At 51.8% G+C, this 21,542-nt stretch overlaps 1 protein-coding gene across 2 annotated transcripts in view; it reads right to left on the minus strand.

The window, feature by feature from the left end:
• The window catches only part of FADS2 (fatty acid desaturase 2), a 39,809-nt gene extending 22,923 nt beyond the window's left edge, over positions 1-16,886 (minus strand). Inside the window, exons 1-4 of one of the 2 annotated variants that reach the window (XM_023189475.1) lie at positions 16,055-16,886; positions 6,882-6,992; positions 4,217-4,414; positions 4,023-4,124 (exon numbers count right to left, since the gene is read on the minus strand). In XM_023189475.1, the coding sequence (XP_023045243.1) occupies positions 4,023-4,124; positions 4,217-4,414; positions 6,882-6,992; positions 16,055-16,261 (618 nt within the window). In that variant the 5' untranslated portion in view covers positions 16,262-16,886. Of the gene's footprint in view, positions 1-4,022; positions 4,125-4,216; positions 4,415-6,881; positions 6,993-10,525; positions 10,550-16,054 lie in introns of those variants that run through there. The other variant, XM_023189476.1, reaches the window with a different exon arrangement.
• Between the last annotated feature and the right edge of the window lie 4,656 nt (positions 16,887-21,542).

Here is a 21,542-nt window from a genome sequence, read left to right on the forward strand (position 1 = left end):
TTCACCGTGTTAGCCAGGATGGTCTCGATCTTCTGACCTTGTGATCTGCCCACCTCAACCACCCAAAATGCTGGGATTACAGGCCACGGCGCCTGGCCTCATTTCATTTTCAATGGAAAGAATTGCTGAGTTTGATGGTTTCCGTTAACCAAGCAATTAGCTTAAATAATTTTTATTTTTATTTTTAATTTTTGAGATAGAGCCTCACTCTTCGCCCAGGCTGGAGCGCAGTGGCACCATCTCTGCTCACTGCAACCTCCACCTCCCTGGTTCAAGTGATTCTCCTGTCTCAGCCTCCCGAGCACCGGGATTACAGGCACGCCACCTCGCCCAGCTAATTTTTGTATTTTTAGTAGAGACAGGGTTTCACCATGTTGGCCAGGCTGGTCTCGAACTCCTGACCTTAAGTGATCTACCTGCCTCAGCCTCCCAAAGTGCTGGGATTACAGGCATGAGCCACCACACCCGGCCGAGCCAACACGCCCGGCCTTAACTGATTTTTGATTACATTCAAATGAAGCAAAAGTATAATAAACTCTGTTTTGGTATAAATAAAGCATTTACACTTAGAATGTTATGACTTTTAATACGTCAACTTCTTCATTGTTAAATATTTTTTCAACTACTTTAATGCTCTGGAAAAAAGAAAATCCGTTAAAAAAATGACACACAAACATGTATAGAGGGGTGCATGTTTTTTCATTTGCCTCAGTTCATCCTGATCTTTATTTAAAATTTTGATATTTTGTTCATTGTGGATTGTTTTTGCATTAATTTTGTTTTAAAAAAAAAACAAATTGCAGGCCAGGCACGGTGGCTCATGCCTGTAATCTCAGCACTTTGGGAGGCCGAGACAGGTGGATCATCTTAGGTCAGGAGTTCAAGACCAGTCTGGCCAACATGGGGAAACCCCGTCTCTACTAAAAATACAAGAAAATTAGCTGGGCGTGGTGGCACACACCTGTAATCCCACCTACTTGGGAGGCTGAGGCAGGAGAATCGCTTGAACCTGGGAGACGGAGGTTTCAGTGAGCTGAGATCACGCCATTGCACTCCAGCCTGGGTGACAAGAGTGAAACTCCATCTCAAAAAACAAAACAAAACCACGTTGCATTAAAACATCATTTTTTTTGAAAACTGAATTTGTCTGGTGTCCCGTTAGATTTTATACCCTAGGCGAATGTCTTACTTGCTTTACTCTAATCCTGGCCCTGGTGGCCTGAGATGAGGCTGCAGAAAGGCTGGTGTTGTCCACTACAGATGCAGCGCCCAGATGGCACTGGGCCTTTCAGCTTGCATTTGTTTATTTAGAGACAGCGTCTCACTCTGTCATCCACGCTGGAGTGCAGTGGTACCATCACAGCTCACTGCAGCCTTCAAATCCCAGGCTCAAGCCATCCTCCCACCTCAGCCGCCCCAGTAGCTGGGACTACAAGCATGCACCACCACCCCCGGCTAATTTTTTTATTTTTAGTAGAGACAGGGTCTTGCTATGTGGCCCAGGCTGGTCACAAACTCCTGGCTTCAAGCGAACCTCCTGCCTTGATCTCTGACAGCGCTGAGGTTATAGGCGTGAGCCACTGTGCCTGGTCAAAGTTTGCATTTTATCCTAAGTACAGTGCTGAACTATGAAAGAGTTTTAACCTCAGAATAGTCTTTGTAAAAGATCACGCTCTGGAAGAAATGTCTGCTGGGCGTGACATGGGCTGAAGGCAAACAGAAGGTCAGGATGTGGAGAACTCCCATGAAATCCCATTAGCAGTGCAGTTAACAGGAAGAAGGGGGTCCCAGCCTCTCACAGCCCCTGGTAACCTACTCACAGGTCTCTCCAGCTTGTGATAAGACATCTGAGTTGGCAAGGCCCTGGAGGACCTCCCTGCAGCCAGTTCCCTTTTTCCCAGTGATGGGAAGAGACACAGACCTACAAGATTTTTCTCCATGGTCGTGCACCTGCTGGGTGTTGGAGTCAATTTTGGGCAAGCTTGACCTCCCTACTCTGGGGCACCCCGAGTGAGCCGCATGTCCATACCCTTGGCCTGGCTCTGTGACACAGCACCAAGGACATAGCCAGTGGGAGCTGGCGGGCCATGAGTGGAGCCCACATCCCCAAGCCCAAGGACCCTATTTGCTGTCATCCACGTTCTACGTAGAGACCAGTCCTCTGTCCTGGCCCCATCTCCCGCCTGACGCAAGAGCCGTGCTCTGGGGCCTCTCAAGGACTGAGGGCCATTGGACCGGAACGGTCCCCCCTGCCTGACCCCTGCCCAGAATCTGGAAGCAGGACACAGCCCATCTTTGTTAAGTGTGTGAGGGCTAACATGGGTCAGGAGTTAAATGTTACTTTGCCATACTGAGGAGGGTTTGATCCAACAGAGAAGAGTATAAAATGAAACAAAGCACTGCACTATGTGCACCCTCTCCCTTTGCCCCTGAGATTCTGGACAGAGACCAGGTTCTCAGGCCACTTCAGGCTCAGGGCCAGGCAAGCTGCTTGCTGCGAAACTGGTGACCAGCTCAGGGGTGGTTGGCCACCAATGGGATCTGCAGCTGGCAAGCCAAGGGCCCCGTTGTGGTCTGGGTGGAAGAGGGGATAAGCTACACCCGACATGTAGCTGTTCCCTTGTCAGGGTGTGGAGGGATGGAATCTTTAGGACCCCGCTTTTCTCAGGAAGCAGGTACTGTTGGGTTGGGCTGGGATGGGGACGGTCTATTTCAGAGAGCAAGTCGGCAAAGACTCATTTTCAAAACTGAGGAGATAATGCCTATCAGATCAGAACAAGGCCATTGGCAATTCCAGCCCGTCTTTCTACAAACGTGCTGAGCCTCTGTGGTCTGCTTCCTCATCTAGGGGGAGGTGAGACTGGAACTTGCTTAACTCCTGCACTTCTAACGGCTTTTGTCCTTTGGGCCAGTTGATCATTCCATAGTTTGGTGTCCCCTATCTGAGGCCTTATAGGATGACATTTACTTTTTGTACCACGCTTATTTCCAAAGAGTATTTGAAGTGGCTTAACATAAAGGACTCATATATAACAGAAGGCTAAAATAAAGATAAAATCATAAATGCCAGATGAGGAAGGAAAGAATGGGCGCACCAAAAACACAGACGAAAGATAGTTGCTGTTTCAAATGCTGCTTTGCACCTCTTGGCTTCTGAGGGGAAGAGAGGAACATAATGTGTTTCTTTCTTTTTTTTTTTTTTTTTAAGAGATGGGGGTCTCACTATGTTGCCCAGGCTGGTCTCGAACTCCTGGGCTCAGGCAATTCTCCTGCCTCAGCCTCCCGGGTAGCTAGGATTACAGGTGTGTGCCACCACACCCAGCACAATGTATTAAAGAGCTCATATCCCCAGTAAAAGGAAGCATACCAACTCATCAAAAGAGACTGCTACTGGCCGGGCACAGTGGCTCACGCCTGTGATCCCAGTACTTTGGGAGGCCAAGGCCGGTGGATGACAAGGTCAGGAGTTCGAGACCGGCCTGGCCAACATGGCAAAACTCCATCTCTACTAAAAATACAAAAATTAGTTGGTCATGGTGGCGGGTGCCTGTAATCCCCGCTACTCGGGAGGCTGAGGCAGGAGAATTGCTCGAACCTGGAGGTGGAGGTTGCAGTGAGCCAAGATCACACCATCGCACTCCAGCTTGGGTGACAAAAGCAGGACTCTGTCTCAAAAAAAAACAAAAAACAAAAAACTGCTACTTTACTGTCCCCAAACGAAAACAGATTTGTTAGATGAGTCCTTAGCTAAGGAACATCAAACATTACAATCCGCTGAGCCAACAGACAAGAAAGGGTGTGCCTGTCTTCACAGTGAGCAGTACACTGTGTCTTCATGGGTCAGAACTGATCGAGAGATGGGGCTCAGGAAGCCAGCAGAATGGAGGGTCACCATGGCCCACAGCATAGGCACACCTGCCTTGTCACCCTGTAGCCTCAGAGCACTGAGCAGAGAGGAATCCTGGTCCCTCTGTCTCAACTGCTGTCCAACAGGACAGATGCCCAGGGCTGCTGACATTTACCTTTAAGTGGCCAATGACAAACTTGTGGACAAGGTGGTTCCACTTGGGTTTCCTGTAGACAGACAGGTGGCCATAGTCGTGTTGCAGCCATCCAGCTTGGGCCTGGGAAGAGAGGGTCACACAAGCTGTCACAGCCTCAGCAAACAGGCACCAGGCCTCTGTCAGCTGGGAGAGGTGAGGGTGTCACGCCTCACCTGAGAGGTAGCAAGGACAAAGGCCGTGATGAGGGTAGGAATCCAGCCATTGCCAAAGTAAAAGACGGTGAACCACGCGATGCTCTCCAAGGCGATGATGTGGGCCAGGAGGAGGAGGAAGAACACGTGGTTGGTCTTGAACAGGTTCATGTCTTCAGCCGTCTTCTTCAGGGCCCGGAAGTCCTCAATGATCTTCGACTGTTGACCAAGAGCACAGGGAAAGGAGTCAGCCACCAGCCACTCTGGAGGGAACATATGTCTTGGGCTGCCATTTCAACAGCCAATGGACAACCCAGAGAAGCTGTGGCAAGAGGGGGCCAAGCCACAAGCCTCAACCTTGCAGGAGTCCCTACAATAGGTGCTGTTGCCACATGCCCCACACAGCCCTGGGCCCTGTATATTTGTCACAGCTAGGTAAGAGTGACAGAGAAAGGCTTTGACTCAAAAGCTTGCATTTTGTACACCCTGTGTTCATAGCAGCTCTATTCACATGGGAAAAAAGGTAGATACAACCCAAAGATCTCATGACGGATGAACGGATCAACAACACGTGGTCTATCCATGCAATGGAACATTACTCAGCCTTGAAAAGGGAGGAAAATCTGACACACGCTACAATGTGGGTGAACTTTGTAGACATCATGCTAAGGGAAACAGGCCAGTCACGAATATTGTATGATTCCATATACAGGAGGTCCTTGGAGAGGTCAAATTCAGAGACAGAAAGTAGAATGGTGCCTGCCAGGGGCTGAGGGGTGGGAGAATGAGGAGTGAGTGTTTAATGGATGTGGAATTTCAATTTGGAGAAGATGAGAACTGATGGCAGTGATGGTTACATAACAATGTAAATGTGCTTATTTAATGCCACTGAACTGTACACTTCAAATGACTAAAATGGTTAACCACACTTTTTTTAAAAAGAAAAGTTTAATCCCAGCACTTTGGGTGGCCGAGGCGGGCAGATCACCTGAGGTCAGGAGTTTGAGACCAGCCTGGTCAACACAGTGAAACCCCATCTCTACTAAAAATACAAAAAATAGCCGGGCGTGGTGATAGGCGCCTGTAACCCCAGCTACTTGAGAGGCTGAGGCAGGAGCATGGCTTAAACCCGGAGACAGAGGTTGTGGTGAGCTGAGACCATGTCATTGCACTCCAGCCTGGGTAACAAGAGCGAAACTCCGTCTCAAAAAAACAAAAAAAGAAAAAGAGAAAAAGAAAACTTGCATTTTCTACCACCCAACAGAACACCACTTGCTCTGTACACACTGTTGGGTCTTGAGGGGTTGAGTTGGGACAACACAAACTAGTGCAGGAGGACAAGCTGAGGCAGGCAGGAGGGCGAGCTGAGGCAGGAAGGAGGGCGAGCTGAGGCAGGAAGGAGGGGGCTGTGAGCCCCGGGCACATGGGGCCAGGGAGGCAAAGTGGAATCAAGGAGTGCCCTGGGAACACAATGTCATTGGGAGAAAGAAGGAACTTGGGACAAGAGGCAGGGGCAGGGCTGGACAGGGAGGAGAGTGGATACTAGGAGAGGAGCAGTACCCACAGGGCATGACCAGGGTGCTATGAAAGGTGGTTCTGGTGGCACATGGTGGGAGCCTGGGTGCTAAGTGGTGCAGGATCTGCAGCACAAAGGGAGAGCAATGGACAGAGCCAAGGACCAAGGCCATGGAGGAGGGAGCTACAGGGCAGGACAAGCAAAGCTGGGTAAGCTGCAGGCCAGGAGGTGCCAGGGGGTGAGAGTGGGAGATGGACTTGCGAAGGAGGCAGGAGGGAACAAGCATGGGTTGGCATGGGTACGGGGCAGGTGATCTCATGTACCATGGAGGGAAATGTGAGAGTACGGGCATTGGCCTCTGGAGGACCTGCAGGGTGGCCTGCAGCTCATCAGGAAAGCCAGAGGCAATGGGGGTAGTGGGGGGCTGGCCAAGAGTCCAGGCCAGGAGAGACCCTGGTCCTGGCCTGGCTCTGCTAAGCAGAGGGGTCCAGCCCAGGCTGGCAACAAGAGGAGGAAGGGCTCGCTGAGGCCAGGGTGGGACCTCCATGACCACCCTGGTCATGCCCTGTGGGTACCACTCCTCTCCTTGTAACCACTCTGCTCGCCGTCCTGCCCTGCCCCTGCCTCCTGTCCCAAGTTCCTTCTATACACTGCTCCACCATTTACATGGGGACTTCATGGTTGAACAAAACAGCCCGTGAAACCTCAAGAGTTGCTATTTTCACACGTCACTGTCCTGGAAACCCAGCACCCAGGAGAGTGTCTGACCCACAGACGATGAAGAAATGACCAGGGAATGGTCATTCTTTCTCAAAGAGGTGCTCCCAGACCCCAAAGCCACTCTTGTCATCAAATGACATTTTTCAGTGTTTCTTTCCTGTCTTTCCCCTAGACTGTCATCTGGCACCTTTCTGGAAAGGGATGGAGGAGAATGAAAGTGAAACTGGCCAGAAGAGAGGAGACGCCACTAGCTGTTGTCAAACCCCAGTTCCCAGGGAGGCTCTGAGGCCCTCCCTGACCACAGGTGATCCACAGTGGCTCCTCCAGGACAAAAGCACCCCTGCTTGCCCCAGCCCGTTACTGGTCCTGGGGTGAGGGGACCCTCTTTCAGACTCCCAGCCACCCCTAGCCTCATCTCCACCCCCCACCCAGGTTGCAAGCCCGACTCACGTTCTTGCCGTGGTCCTGGCTGGGCTCTTCTGGGGCCAGCTCACCAATCAGCAGGGGTTTCAAGAACTTGCCCACGAATTCCAGGTCAGGGTGGAAGGCACGGAAGGCATCCTGGAGAGCAGAGGGCAGTGGTGAGGCTGAGACCCGACCTCTGTCTGCTCTCGGGCCCCGAGGAGGACAGTGCTCAACCAGCAGCAGCTCCACGTGTGCACCCAGACACCAAATGGGGTCTCCTGTGATCTGGCCCCAAATGCTGTCTCTAGCATTTTTCCAGGACAGAGCCCTTAGTGCCCGATGCCAATGGCAATAGCCACCTGGGCTTCTGTGCTGGCACAGGCGTGCCAAACTCCCCAGGGGTTTGTGGATAGATGCACAGGCTGCCTTTGGGCAAGTCAGGAAATGGTGACCCTCCAGGAAGATGCACCAGGAAGACATGGGGCTCAGGGAGGACTTGAGCCTCAACTGCGTGAGCTGAGTGCCTTGCATGGTGCACAAACTGCACCACCCACCACCTCTTGTAAGTTCCTCACCTTCATATCCAGGATTATCAATGAAAAGAACAAGACCGAATACTACCATGGCATTGGAAATGTGCTCAGATAAAGTATACAAAAAATAAACACAGAGTTATGTAAAAAGCATTCCTGAAAAAAAGCCTGGGATGATCTAGGCTATTATTATACATGTTAAGATAGTTGGATTATGCCTTGCTTTATTTTCATTACTTTCCGAACTCTACCACTGCTATAATGATAAACATTTTAATCTTTTTTTCCCCAACTATAAAGTAAAAATGTGCTGAGTTTTGGTCAAGTTAGAAAAGGCACAGCAGAATAAAGAGGAAAATAAATATCACCCAGAAAGTGATCATTATTGCTAATATGTTAGCATTTTTCCTTCCAGCTTTTTTCTATACACATTATGCATATTACATCAATTATCTCATTAAAAATCTAGCATTTCTATTAGAGATGAGCTGGCACCAGGCGCCCCTGAGGGGATGTAATAGAATGTCCCAGTGGTGAACACTGTTTAATCTGCATCAAGTCAACCTTCCAGACATTGGTAGGATTGGCAAACCAGTCAAACTCCACCATGAGAAACAATCAGAAAAATCAGTAGAGCTGGGAAAAAAAAATACAGGTTTGCGGGGGGGGAAAAAAAAAGTATGGAAGCATAGTCTAGATTAAAAGAGACTAAAATGATATAAAAACTGCAACTCTTGTCCAGTCACAGGGGCTCACACCTGTAATCCCAGCACTTTGGGAGGCACAGGCAGGGGGATCACTTGAGGCCAGGAGTTCAAGACCAGCCTGAGTAACATAGCAAGACCTGTCTCTACTAAAAATAAACAAAATTAGCCAGGTGTGGTGACCTGCACCAATAACCCCAGCTACTCGGGAGGCTGAGGGCAGGAAGATACAATAAATAATGATGGTGCCACTGCACTCCAGTCTGGGCAAGAGAGTGAGACCGTGTCTCAAAAAACGAACAGGCCAGACACAGTGGCTCATGCCTGTAATCCCAGCACTTTGGGAGGCCGAGGCAGGGATCACCTGAGGTTAGGAGATTGAGATCAGCCTGGGCAAAATGGTGATATACCGTCTCTACTGAAAATACAAAAATTAGGTGTGGTGGCACACGCCTGTAATCCCAGCTACTCAGGAGGCTGAGGCACGAGAATCTCTTAAAACCAGGAGGCGGAGGTTGCAGTGAGCCAAGATTGCACCACTGCACTCCAGCCTGGGCGACAGAGTGAGACTCTGTCTCAAAAAACAAACAAACAAACAACATCCTGCAATTCTTTAATGTGAAAGGCTCTCACTTGAAGGAAAAATAAGTTATACAAGGGTTTTCGGGGGTTGAATGAGAAAAAATGAATATGGACCAGATATTCGATCATATCAAGGAATTACTATTAATTTTCTTAAACGTGACAAAGGTACTGTGATTATGTTAGAGCATCTCTTCCTTTTTCTTAGGAAATGATGAAGACTTTATGGATATGATCACATAATGATGCAGCTTATTTTCAAAAGGAAACTGCACACGTGTAAAGAGGAAAAATGCGAAGGTGGCAAAATGTTAAGACTAGTGAATATTGGTTGAGGATACACAGGTGTTTGCCCGCTCTTTTGACATTTCTGGATGTTGGGAAATTTTCAAAATTAAAAAGAAGAGGGGGCCGGGTGCGGTAATCTTAGCACTTTGGGAGGCCAAGGCGGCAGATTGCCTGAGGCCAGGAGTTTGAGACCAGCTTGGCCAACATGATGAAACCCCGTCTCTACTAAAAATACCAAAAAAAAAAAAATTAGCCAGGCGTGGTGGCACACACCTGTAATCCCAGCTACTAGGGAGGTTGAGGCAGGGGAATTGCTTTAACCAGGGAGGTGGCAGGTTGCAGTGAGCCAAGATCATGTCATTGCACTCCAGCCTGGCGACAGAGAGAGACTCCATCTCAAAAAGTAAAGAGGGGTATGATCAAATGAGCGTCGTGGGGAGGTGGAGAAAGTGCTAACCACTCCTGGAAATCTTTTCACCCCCATATGTAAGGATCTCCTAAGGGTAACTGCCAGTCTCTCATCATCTTCTTACTACATTCCTGGCATCAAGTCCTTTGCTTGGTCTTTGTTCTATTTGTGTCTAGAACAGACTGACAGAAAACTGGGCCCATGGTTTTTTAAAAAATGCCTGAGACCCACTAGCCAAGCAGACAAGGGATAGTAGCAGGGGATCAGGTCAAGTGTATTTTCACGGAAAAGAGATGTGCTGTTCCAGGGCCCTGGGGAGGCAGGTAAGAGGCCCAGGGGGTAGGCAGGGAGGCGGCCCTGGGGGGCGAGGAGGGAGGAGCCCCGGGTTGCAGTGGTGATCAGCTTTGCCAGCTCTGGGTGGGGTGAGCAGTCCCCACCAGAGCCTCAGCCACCTCTGCAAAATAAGCAAGGCCCTGGGAGTGGCCCGGAGGAGCTGCCAAAGTCAGGGCCCAGGGCTGGGCCTGAAAAAGCCCCTTCATTGGTCCTCCTCACATCACACCACAGCCTTTGCGAAATGAACAGGAAGTCCCTGGTAAGGCAGTTGCCTAAGAAGCAGCTGCAGTGGCTGATAACTAACGGATTCCTCTTGTTTCATTGAAAGGCAAGATTCAGTGGCTTACAAATGGACTCATCTCTGCTCCTGCTGCCTCCCCAACACCCGAGCCCTGCAGTCCAGGTTCCAGCTCCAAGGGAGCAGACAGATGACAGAGCCCTGTCTTGACCTGGGTTGCTCCTCAGCCATTTCCAGAAGGCTCACGGGCAGCCTCACCTCCCTGAGCCCAAGGGTAACAGGTGGGTGCCAGGCAGGGAGCCAGGAGTGTTGTTCATGTTACTCCCTTAGGCCTCAAGCCCCAACTTTTGAGATGAAGAGGCAGGAAGCAAAGTCCTGGGCTCCAAGTGGCAGAGCCAGGATCAAATCCAGGTCAATCTGCCTTTAAGGACTCCTTTCTCAAGTGCCACACGCTTCCTGCCATTTCAGAAAATCGAGTAGTCTGTTGGATCGGCTCCTTGCCCATGGTCAATGTGGCAGCTTTCCGAGCAGGCCTGGTGTGGCCCACCCTTGAACATACCACGCTCCTTTCCACACCAGGGCCACCTCCATTCAGGACTCACCCTCAACATCACCTCCAAGCGGCTTTTCCCAACATCACATCCAAAAGAGCTCTCCCAGCCCTGGGCCTTCCCTGGGTCAATGCCCTGTTAGATCTTCATAGCAGTCATCAAGGTTCCTCATTAGACCGTGTGACGTGCCCACTTGTTTATGGCCTGTGTCCCCCGCTGGAGCATAAGCCCCAGTTGGGAAGGCCTGCACCTGTCTTGTTTGCTGCAATAATCCCATTGCCTGGAACGGGGCCTCATAAGATGGCTCACGAGGGAATGAATGGACCCAGGACCCCACAGCTGAACACACTCTGATATCATACTTTTCCACTGTGCAGTCATGATCAGACACTTGTCCTCTTCCGTGTTTCACACAACTTGGCTTCTGCCTCTGGAACACCAAAAGCCTTCTCCGGCATCCCCACGCTGGTGGTTGCTACAGCTGCCACCTGCTGAGGTGACGCAGGTGAGACACGGAGCCACGGAACCAGGGAGTGGCTTGCATACATCAGCCACGAATCTTTACCAAACTTTGTGAGGCAGGTCCTTTTTTAGAGATAAGAAATGAAGCGTAGATTGGCAGAGCCACCTGCCTACTATCACACTCGGAGATGAGCTGAGCAGAGTTTGAGTCACATGTGGCTACCTTGAGTGTTATCTGCTGTTCAGACAAAGGCTTCCTTCAACATGAGCGTCCTGCTCCCTGAGAGTCAATTATTTTTTGTCTCTCACTTCCCATTGCCATAAATGTGTCTCACATGCTGGTAGAAGGTTCCCAGCACCTGCTGGGTTTCAGAAATGTCTGGCAGGTATAAGGCAGACCAGGATTCAAGCCAAGGGAGGGCCAACCCAAACATTGTCTTTGGACCAAGAAGTGGAACCGCGCTCTATCCTCGTGTAACAGGAGAGAAGCCAGAGGCTTTCCAGGAAGAGGACCTGGAACATGGGGAAGAGAAAGGATTGGCAAACAGGTGGAGAAAGCAGAGCTGCACACACCCGGCAGGGCAGGTGTGTGAGGTGGGGATGTCAGAACACCCAGATTCCGAAGTGCATGTCACACTTCGCTCTTTGCCAGTTCCTGCTTCTGCTGTCACCCAGCTCTGATGCCAGTCAACTTCTCCACAGGGATATTTTCCCTGCCCCTGCCCAACTCCGGGTACAACTCACAGTTGCTCACCATCCACTGAGCACCTGGTGCCAGGATTTGTTTATGGCTGTGCCCACGTCCTCTGCTGGGCAAGGCTAATCTCTGATCAAATACTGCACAACTGGGCACTTGGCCCAGGACTTGGGAAGTGCAGGACAGGCAAGCTCAGGGCATACAGTGCAGTAGGTGGCAGCCCTGCGGACCAGAACTTTACGGAATAAGTGATCTAAGAGTGTGGAGATGCACAGGAGGGACCCTCACATTCTCCAGTGGAAATGAAGAGCAAGACAGGGACACTGACTTCCTTTCTGCAGCAGAGAGATGCAGGCAGGGCAGGAAGCCCCTATGCCATGTCCCCTCCAAGGTAAGAAGCAATAGAGGCTGGTGGGGCCGTGCTCTGTGGCCAAAGAGCCCCGCAGTGAGAGCCTCCCCCATAACACAGGGTCCATGCACTACCCTGAGGGCAGAAAGGCAGGGCTGCACAGGAGATAGGTCCCTGCAAAGGCAACCTGGGCATGAAGAAATTGGTACCATTCACCACTTTCATCTCGGAACTGCTTCCTGGGGATGCTGAGGCTGCAACCACAGGAATTGGATGGCTCCCACCCAGATCTCAGCTGGGGAGATGGAGCTGCCCTCCAGGCCTGGGAATTCATAAAGCTGGGGCTGGAACCCAGGTCCCCTGCCTCTAAATACTACAACCCTCCTGCCCTGTCCAAAGGAGGCCAGAGTTCCACTTTAGATCTGTTGCCTTTTTACAAGAACAACATAAGAGCAGGTTGAAAGGTGGAACAAACCTCTGGTCTCTTCTCACCTTCCCTTGATTCTAAGAGGTCACCAATGCAGACCAGGCAGGAGCAGTTGCTGAGACAAGGGTTAGGGATGGGGGGCTGATATCTGGAGGCAGAGGGTCCAGATCTAAGCCCCAGCTTGAGAGAGAGCAAGGGGAGCACATCCCGCAGCTTCAGGTCTCTGTCTGTGGATAATTCATCTTTGTGTCTGGGCCCAGCTCAGAGCTATGGAGACACTCAATTAATGTTTGATGAATTGTTGCTGAAGATGAACAGTTCTGCAGTGGTGGGACTGCTGTGAGAAGAGCAGACACACTCTTAGGGCATAGGTGAGGGTTCTTTTTGCCCACAGCAAGGAAAAGACGAGAGAAGCACCGCAGCAACAAAGGGAAGAGATCAGAGGTAGAAACAGGAAGAGAAGGAAGGTGAGCTGGGAAGGCTTGAGGTCAGATCCTGATTTGAAGTCTGAGCACTGCCACTTGAGCCAGGTTTGATACCTCAGAGCAATGAGAGGTGCCTATGGGGCTGATCTGAGAATGAAATGAGGTGAAACATATGAATATGCTTTGTAAGCTGCAAAAATCAAGCAACTTGTATTATTACAGGCAAGGCCAGGGTTTAACTTCTGTGGAAGGACCATGTAACAGTTGCCCCATCCTTCTAGGGAGATGGATCCTGACCACCTGGATATTTTCCTCTTCGGAAAAAAGGAAATGCCCTATTGAGGCCCCAGATTGTCCCCCTGATCTTCTGAGATTGTCCCAAGAATGACTTTCTTGACTTCCGACCTGTTTCCAGGGTGGTGTTAGGAATGATTGCACTGTGATGGGCTCAGAACATTGCCTGGGAATGTTCCAGGGAATCCATACTGTCTTCTGATCAGTCTCTCCCCAGACTGTGCCTGGTCCATAAATTGTCACTCCCCTTGCTCTGGGGAACAAACCATCACCCAAAGGGGTAAAGCCACTTGCTCAACAGCCTAGACAAGGTGTCTCTGGATTTCGGTAGCTTGTTTCTCCCTCTCTCCTAAGGTCCTCTTTCCACATGCCCCACCCACCCTATGCTGCTCAAGGCCTTTTTCCAACCTGGTCCTGGACAGTTTAAACAAAACAAAACAACGAAACAAAATAAAGAGAACCCAGCTGCTCACTCCACCATCACCATCATTCAATTCTGTATCCCCAGTTCATGTATTTCATACCCCAAAAGTCTTATTTTAGAAGACAGGAAGCTCTGGGGACAGGGATTGTTTTTACGTGTTGCTACGCCAAATAAAGCTAGCATAGATTTAAATTTTTTCTTCCAAATTCCTCTTTGCATACTTTCCATTCTAGCTGTTTCATAATCCTTTTTCTTATTCTCGTTTGCCTGAAAACACTCTATTGCATTCATCTGGTGGTTACGTTGCTGGGGTGCTTTGCTACAAATCAGATTCGTTGAAACAGGTACAGGTGTACCTTATAGATGAGGAGCGGGGGCTCAGTCAAGTGACAACACTCAGTGAATGAGCCCAGTAATGACATCTTTCTTCAATTCTAGATCTGTTTGCAGCCCAGGTTGGCTCTCACCCTAGCTTATGAGAGTAACAAAGCAACTAACATCCAAGATGCCAGGTTTATAGTCCATGAAAGTTATACAGAAAGCACTGGAGCAGGACCAGAAATGAAAAGACTATTACGTTTTTATGAGACAGAGAAAAGGTCAGGGAAGGGTAGGGCATCCTAGTCCTCTGCTAGGAGAGATGTGAGCACTGACTTTTGGAGGGAACTCAGTGTTAAGGTCAGGTAAGCACTGAGAACATCCAGAACAAGGATGAAATAAATCAATCTGATATGGTAACAAAACCAGAAAGGTCAAGGCAATTGCCAGACTGAGCGTTCATGTAAGAAAATATGTTTAACAATACAGAATAATCAGACCAAATCCATTGTATTTGACTTTTCCTTCTGGAAAGCTTTTGGTGAGGGTCTGGATAGGGCAGGAACCTTCTACAATTTACCTATGAAATTAGAAACAGACCACCCCAAGTCCAGCAACATAGAGTGGAAAGATCCCAGCCAGGATCCAGAAGGTCCTTTACTTAGGAATTACCTTTACCCAACCTCCTCACTGGGTTGTGGAAAGGTCCAGGTGAGATAGCGCTGAAGGTATGTGAAACATACCCACCTAAGTTCTAAATAGCATCACAAACCCCCTAGGCTTAAGCAATGTCCATAAGCAAGTAAAACAGGATGGGGCTGAAAGCTGTAGGGAATTTCAATATCGCTGACCTTCCCAATCTTAGATAAGCCCTGGCCCTGCTGGCCCACACCACCTGTCCACTGTCCAGCTTGGATTATGGCAGCCTGGTCTGGCCTTCCCCTAGAGATGCAAGAGGTGGGGAAGTTAAGGGTTGGGGCTACACAGCTTAGAGAGCAAAAGCCCACAAACAGTTCCGCATCCTAGACCTCCAAGTGGAATGATCTACTTCAAGTTCATCCCTCCTTTCTGCTTCTCTGGTATTCACCTTCCCCAATTCTCTATCCTATCAGGCCTTTTTTCTCTGCATCCTATTCACTACCACCAAGAGCCGCCCTTTCTTCTCTCCTTGCCTCTGCTCTTTTCCCTCTAGCCCATTCGAATCCATGGGATACCAGCTGCACCTTTAATAAACGCCAGGATTTCAGACTGGGGTCCCCGGTGCGGATAGCCGGTGCAGGGTAATCACTGAGCCATGCATTTGGTGCGGGTAAGGTGGGCAGCCCTGGCTCCAGAGAGGCCCACTACCTTTAGGAGTGCAAGATGAGGAAAGGGCCTTCTTGGCAGGGTTTAAAAACAGAGAGCCATTGAATTGAACGCCCGAGAGTAACCTCGAGTGCAGATGGACCTGTTGCCAAGCCAGTCTAGCGCTGCTAAATCCACCGGCTCAAGGCCTCACTCGACCTAGGCTTTGCAAACCCCAGCCCATTCTCCTTCCACCAATCCCCGACGCCGGTCCCCAAGAAGGTCGACTCGAGCTTGGGGTGAGTCTAGATAATCCCTGGAGCGTGGGAACCCGAGCTATTGGGTGGTTTTTCCCAGGTGGCCATTGAGGGCCTTCTTAGACAAGAGTCCCAGCAGGAGCGATCCCCGGCCGGGGACAAGTTTCCTTCTTGCCACCTAGTCTGGATGGAGAGTGCTGGACAAGCGCAGAGTCCCACACCTGGCTACCTGCGCTCGGGCTCCTTTCAGTGGCGCGCAGGGGCGGCCATCTTCCACGCTGGGGGCGCCAGAGCCCTCGGGCCCGAGCGCCCCACTTGGAGAGTCCCTGCCTCTGGGCAAACCCCACTGAAGGGGAGGACGCGTGGGTCCCGGCGCGCGCGGTAGATGCTGCCCTGTTCTCCACCGCTGGGACCTTCACCGCAGCGCCGCCTCCCGGGGTCCCAGATCCGGTCTCCACCCCAGTCGGCCCAGAGGAGGAGGAAGATTGGGGCGGGGGTACGAGTGTGATAGATGCACTTTCCTTCCCTACAGGACGTCCCAAGCTCCATTCAGCGCCGGAGGTCTGTTTGGCGCCCGGGGAGCCAGGGATCCTGACTCCACCTGCAGCAGAGAAGGGTGGCTGGGGCGCCCCCAGACCCTTACCGTTGCATCTTCTCCAGCGTAGTGCCCGATGACCCGTTGGCCCCCCGGGTGCTGGGTGGACCATTTGGTGATGTTGTAAACCTTGCGGTCAATAACCAGCCACCTGTCGGTGCGCAGGTTATGCTTCTGAATCTCCTCCCAGCTGAAGGTGGGCATCAGCACCTCGCGCTCGGCGGCCCCCTCGCCCTGGTTACCCCCCTTCCCCATGCTGCCTGCCTATTGTGACGCCCGGTGCACTGAGGCCTCCCCGCGCCGGCTGCTCGCTGCACAGACGGCTGCCTCCCAGCCGGTGTGTGCAGCCCGGGCCCTCTTCGCTTTCGGCTTTTGTCTTCTCCTACTCCTCCCACCGCGCCCCCTCCCCCAGCCTCCTCCTCTGCCCTCGGGAGTGTCCCTGCCTTCCTGGCGGAGGATCTCTGGCTTCCCAGTGCCCCAAAGCGGTCCCCTTCCTCCGCCCCTCCCTCAGCCCGCCCGCTATGGACTTTTGCCTCCAGTAAAAACTCCCCGGGAGCTCAGGGCCTCGACACCTCCTCTGCCCGCCCCTCCGGCTCCCCCCGCCTCGGTTTCCTCATCCTCCCGCGTTCTCCGCCGCCCGGATTTCCACAGCGATCAGCAGAGCGCCTGCACCAATCGGGTCGCGTCGCCCCGCCTGCCATTGGCCCAGGAGGATCTTTCGAAGGCCAGCGGGCTGGAGCGGCGGGTCCCCGGCTCCCCCGCCCTCCCGCGTGGAGTCGAGCCCTGCTGCGAGGCAGGCTACGTGTCCGACCTCCTCCCTCCCCCACGCTCCGGCCCCGGGCGCCGGAGGAGATCCCAGAGGAGATCCGGGTGGGAGCAATGAATGGGCTCCGCGCGCTTCGGGGCGCGTGCGCGCACGCCCGGCGCTCTGGGGTTTGCACCTGACGCCGGTACAAAGCCGGCGTGGCCACCAGGGTGCCAGCAAGCGGCCGGGCGGGCGGACTGGCGGGCTGCGGGGCACTCAACTCCAGGGCCGGCTTGGCTAGGTGACGCCCTTCCTTGGCGCGCGGCAGTCGAGACTCCAGTATCCCACATTGTCCGCACCATCCACATTCTGGCGCCTTCCTACAACCTCCCTAGAGACACAAGCCGGCCTTGGGTTAGAGTGCTTTGAACCCTCTAATCAGACAGTCTTAGAAAAGAATTGCGAAACCTCTGCTCCCCGCTCCGCTTTCTTGGGCTGGGCGTCATGGCTGCGGTGAGGGGGAAGGGAGGGGAAGGCAGAGGAAGGGGGCGACGAGGAACTGGCGCGGTCCTTGCCCTGGTCTCAGTAAGCTCAGTCTCTTTGGGAATCGTGGAAGCAGACGCATCATTGGGGAGTGATGTTGTACTCCAGGAAATAAATACCGCCCTATCAAAGGGATAGGGGGAGGGGGAGGATTTTTAGGCGTGGGGCGGAGAGGCAGGCCCCTCAGACCCCAGCTGTATGAGGCGGCTTAGTGAATGGCGTCCTGGGGAAATGGGCCTGACTGCATCCGGAGGGCTAACGGGACACATGGGAAGTAAGCATGAACAGAGTGGGTGGGGTGCACGAGGTTTGGGAATCAGGAGGAGTTATAGAGCCCTCAGATTTCAATGGGATTTACAGGTGCCTGTGTGCTAGCACACCCTAATCATTAGATTCTCACCACACGCTGACAGGTAAACAGGACCCATATTATTACATCTCACTTGAAAATGGAGAGGCTGAGATTGAGAGAGATGGTCAAACAGGCCTTATATAAACTTCACACAGAGGCAGGGGTGGTGGGGAGATCACTCTGCCCAACTGGTGGAGTTGTACTGGGGGGCCAGATGGGCTCCCTTTCCTCACATTTACACAGTCCCCAACCTCCCCCGTCGCATTTCATGCTGGTGTAAGCCCTGAGCATCCCTCATTCACTCCACAAACTGCAGACATAAAGACAGCAAGGCCTCTCTGTCTTTGAATGGAAGCAGACATCCCAAACAAAAGCGTTCCGTACCAGATAAGAGAATGAAGCAAGACCTCTGGAGAGTACAGTGGCCTTGATGTCTGTCAAAGGTTGATGGAAATGGAACCAAGAAAATTATTTTTTCAGAAATGGATTAACACACCGCATAGATAACTTCAATGAACATTTGTAAAGGGCGTGGAGCTCCAAGCAGGCAGTGATACCTGAAAGGGAGAACCAGGGAGTATCTCAGAGAGGAGCCTTTGAAGGTTCAGGCCCTAAAAGGCAGCACGTGTGGGTGGCCTGTGTAGGGTGGCTGAGAAGTATGGACAGGCCAGGGCCTGGGGTCCCCAGTGGTTCCCAGCACAACACTAGCCAGGGTAGGTCCTGAAAAAACATAAAAACGTTGTGTTGAAGACACAAATGAATGAAGTTCAAAGAATGGCTCCGGTGAGACCAGCGGTAGATGGGGCTCAGATTGGGCAAAGCCCCAGCTGCCTCAGTAAGGGGTAAGAATGGAGGACTTGACCATGGAGGGGGCTTGGACATTCGTAAAGCAGGTGTGCTATGATCAGATCCACAATGTAGAAAGAGAACTTCAGAGGCTGGGGCTGGACTGGGATGTAAGGGAGAAACTGGGGAACAGCAATGAGTTCAAAGATGAGGGCAGTGCTCAAGGAGAGGGGAGGGGAGGCCTGAATTAAGAGAGAACTTTAGGCCGGGCGCGGTGGCTCACGCCTGTAATTCCAGCACTTTGGGAGGCCGAGGTGGGCGGCTCACGAGGTCAGGAGATCAAGACCATCCTGACTAACACAGTGAAACCCCACCTCTACTAAAAATACAAAAAAATTAGCCAGGCGTGGTGGCGGGCGCCTGTAGTCCCAGCTACTCGGGAGGCTGAGGCAGGAGAATGGCGTGAACCCGGGAGGCGGAGCTTGCAGTGAGCTGAGATCATGCCACTGCACTCCAGCCTGGGCAACAGGGCGAGACTCCATCTCAAAAAAAAAAAAAAAAAGAGAGAGAACTTTAGGGGGCTGACCCCACACCAGACACTGCCACGTGCCTCCCTGCCCTCTAATTTTTAAATTTTTTGTACAGACAGTGTCTCATTACGTTGCCCAAGCTGGTCTTGAAATCCTGCTTCTGTCTTATTTCTTGCTCTCTCTACTTGGAGAGACTGATGAGACTGTCCAGAGACAGTCTGCCCAGAGAAAACCCCATAGTATCCACACAACCCCAAAGTCGCTTGGGAAAAGGGGTGATCTCAGAGCAGAACGAGGTTCCCATGGCTTCCTCCTGCCCCACAGAATCCTCCCACCCTCTATCCCCAAGCAGCACCAAGGACTGCAGCTTCCTGGGGATCTCGCCAGGACCTTGTTGTGATCATCGTACTGTACTTGATCAGGGACAAAAGAGACTGGCCTGGGTGGCTTGGAGCCCAGACTCTTTCAGGCAGCCAAGTGGGTGAAAAGCTGGGCTGGGTGGGGGTGGTGCTTTGAGAGACGGGGCCTAGTGCGCTGGAGCCCATGTCACCAATCCCCACTGAATGGGTGAGGGAGGCTTTCCATCTTATCCTCACAAGGAGTCTGAGGTCTGCTGGGAGACTCGCAGGGTCATGGAGCAAAGACACTGGCTAATTAGAGGCAGAGTGAAAGTGAAAGGCATCCTTCAGCCACCCAGCAGCCAGCAGGGGAATGAGAGGGACTGTGACACTGACACGGAGCACCTGGTGGGCAAAGGACCAGCAGAATACCTTTCCTGGCCTCTTCCTTTCCTTGGATAATAAATCATCTTTATCAACCAATCGTTAAAAAATCTGAGTTGTGTCCTTCTCAAGCCCTCACCCCTATCTATCGCAGTCAATTCATTGTCAAATTTTGTGAATGAATAGCTCTCTCTGGTTCTTTTTTTCCATCCCTCCCTCCCTCCCTCCCTTCCTTCCTTCCTTCTTTCCTTCCTTCCAGTCAGGGTCTTGCTCTGTCACCCAGGGTGACTGCAGTGGCACAATCACAGCTCACTGCAGCCTCGACCTCCCAGGCTCAAGCGATCCTCCCACCTCAGCTTCCCTGGTAACTGGGACTACAGGCACACACCATCATGCCTGGTTAATTTTTTAAGTTTTTGTAAACACAGGGTCTCGCTATGTTGCCCAGGCTAGTCTTGAACTTCTGGACTCAAAGAATCCTCCCACCTTGGCCTCCCAAAGTGTTGGCGTGGGCCACTGTGCCTGGCCTCTGGGTCTACTTTCTGTCCCATCCATTTCTCAGATCATTGCAGTCTTCTCTGATTCTAATAGTAAAGATAACCATCCTTCTGATTGGCTTATCAATTTAGGTGTGCAAAGGACTTTCAAATAATGGACAAAAGCATTTGCACGCTGTCTGGGGCTGAGGAAGCATTCAGTAGGTGGTGATTCTTATCCTTCTTCCTCCTAGCCTCATCCTCATGACAAGGCATAAGGTAGGTATTGTTACTGTGTCTTTCCAGATGAAGACAGGGGCGCTCATAGAGATAAGTCTGGCCCCTCCATCTGCCCATGATAGATTGAGTCTTGAAACACAAACCCCAGACCCTGAAGGCAGCCCTCTTGGCCTGCTCCCATCAAGCCTTCTGGAACCCTTTCTGAAAGGTCAGCAAATCCAGCCGTGCCTTCTCAGACCTCTTCGAGGCATCCAGCAGGCTGATGTCCTGAAATGCCATGCTTTCAGATTCTCTGACAATGCACAGTTCCCAGTTTGCTGCTGGACCACCCCCTTCCTGTCTCCTCCATTTGTTTCCCCTCCCTCTCCTCCTCCTCCCCTCCTTTCCCTCTCCTCCTCCTTCCCTTTCTCCTCCTCCTCCTTCCCCTTCTCCTCCTTCCCCTTCTTCTCCTCCTCCCCCCTCCTCCTCCCCCTCCTCCCCCTTCTCATCTCCCTCCTCCTCCTCCTCCTCCCCTGCAAATGCTCCAGGCTCTTGACTCACTCGGCATTTTCTCCTTTTGGGAGATGACTGTGTCTCAAATGGACATCACAGACCTTTCCCGGGGCCAGAGCAGATTTCTACTCAGTTCCTGCACATGCAAAACTGAGTTGCCTGCTAGCAGCTCAAAGACAATACAGCCTTCTCAGGGCAAGGGAGAGGTCGCACCAGATGTGCTCTGGGACCTATCCAGGTCCAACCCTCACCGTTTCTGGCCCCAAACTGAGGTCATCATCGTCCCTTCAAAAAACTGCCTCTTCCTTTTAACTCCTTCATTTCTATTCATGGTACCACTGTTCCTCCTGTGACTTGGTCTCAGAATTCCAGAATGTCTTTTGCTGCTTCTCATCTCCCACTGCCCACCCTTGAAAAAAAAATTGTGTTCAGCAGACTGTACCCCCTGTGATGTTTTCTTCTGCCTCTGCTGCTGCCTGCGCTGGCCAAGGCTCCCTGGCAGCCAGCTGTTGCACACACTGCTGCAGGGCCATCTTGCTGAGGCCAGATCTCACTGCACCCAAATTTTCAGTGGTTTCTTGTGGCCTAGAGAACTCAGTAGGGATGGGGGAGGAAGGAAAATGCACAGGAGAATTGCCACGGAAGCAGGG

Source organism: Piliocolobus tephrosceles, chromosome 13 (assembly GCF_002776525.5).
Source record: "Piliocolobus tephrosceles isolate RC106 chromosome 13, ASM277652v3, whole genome shotgun sequence".
Lineage (NCBI taxonomy): Eukaryota > Metazoa > Chordata > Mammalia > Primates > Cercopithecidae > Piliocolobus > Piliocolobus tephrosceles.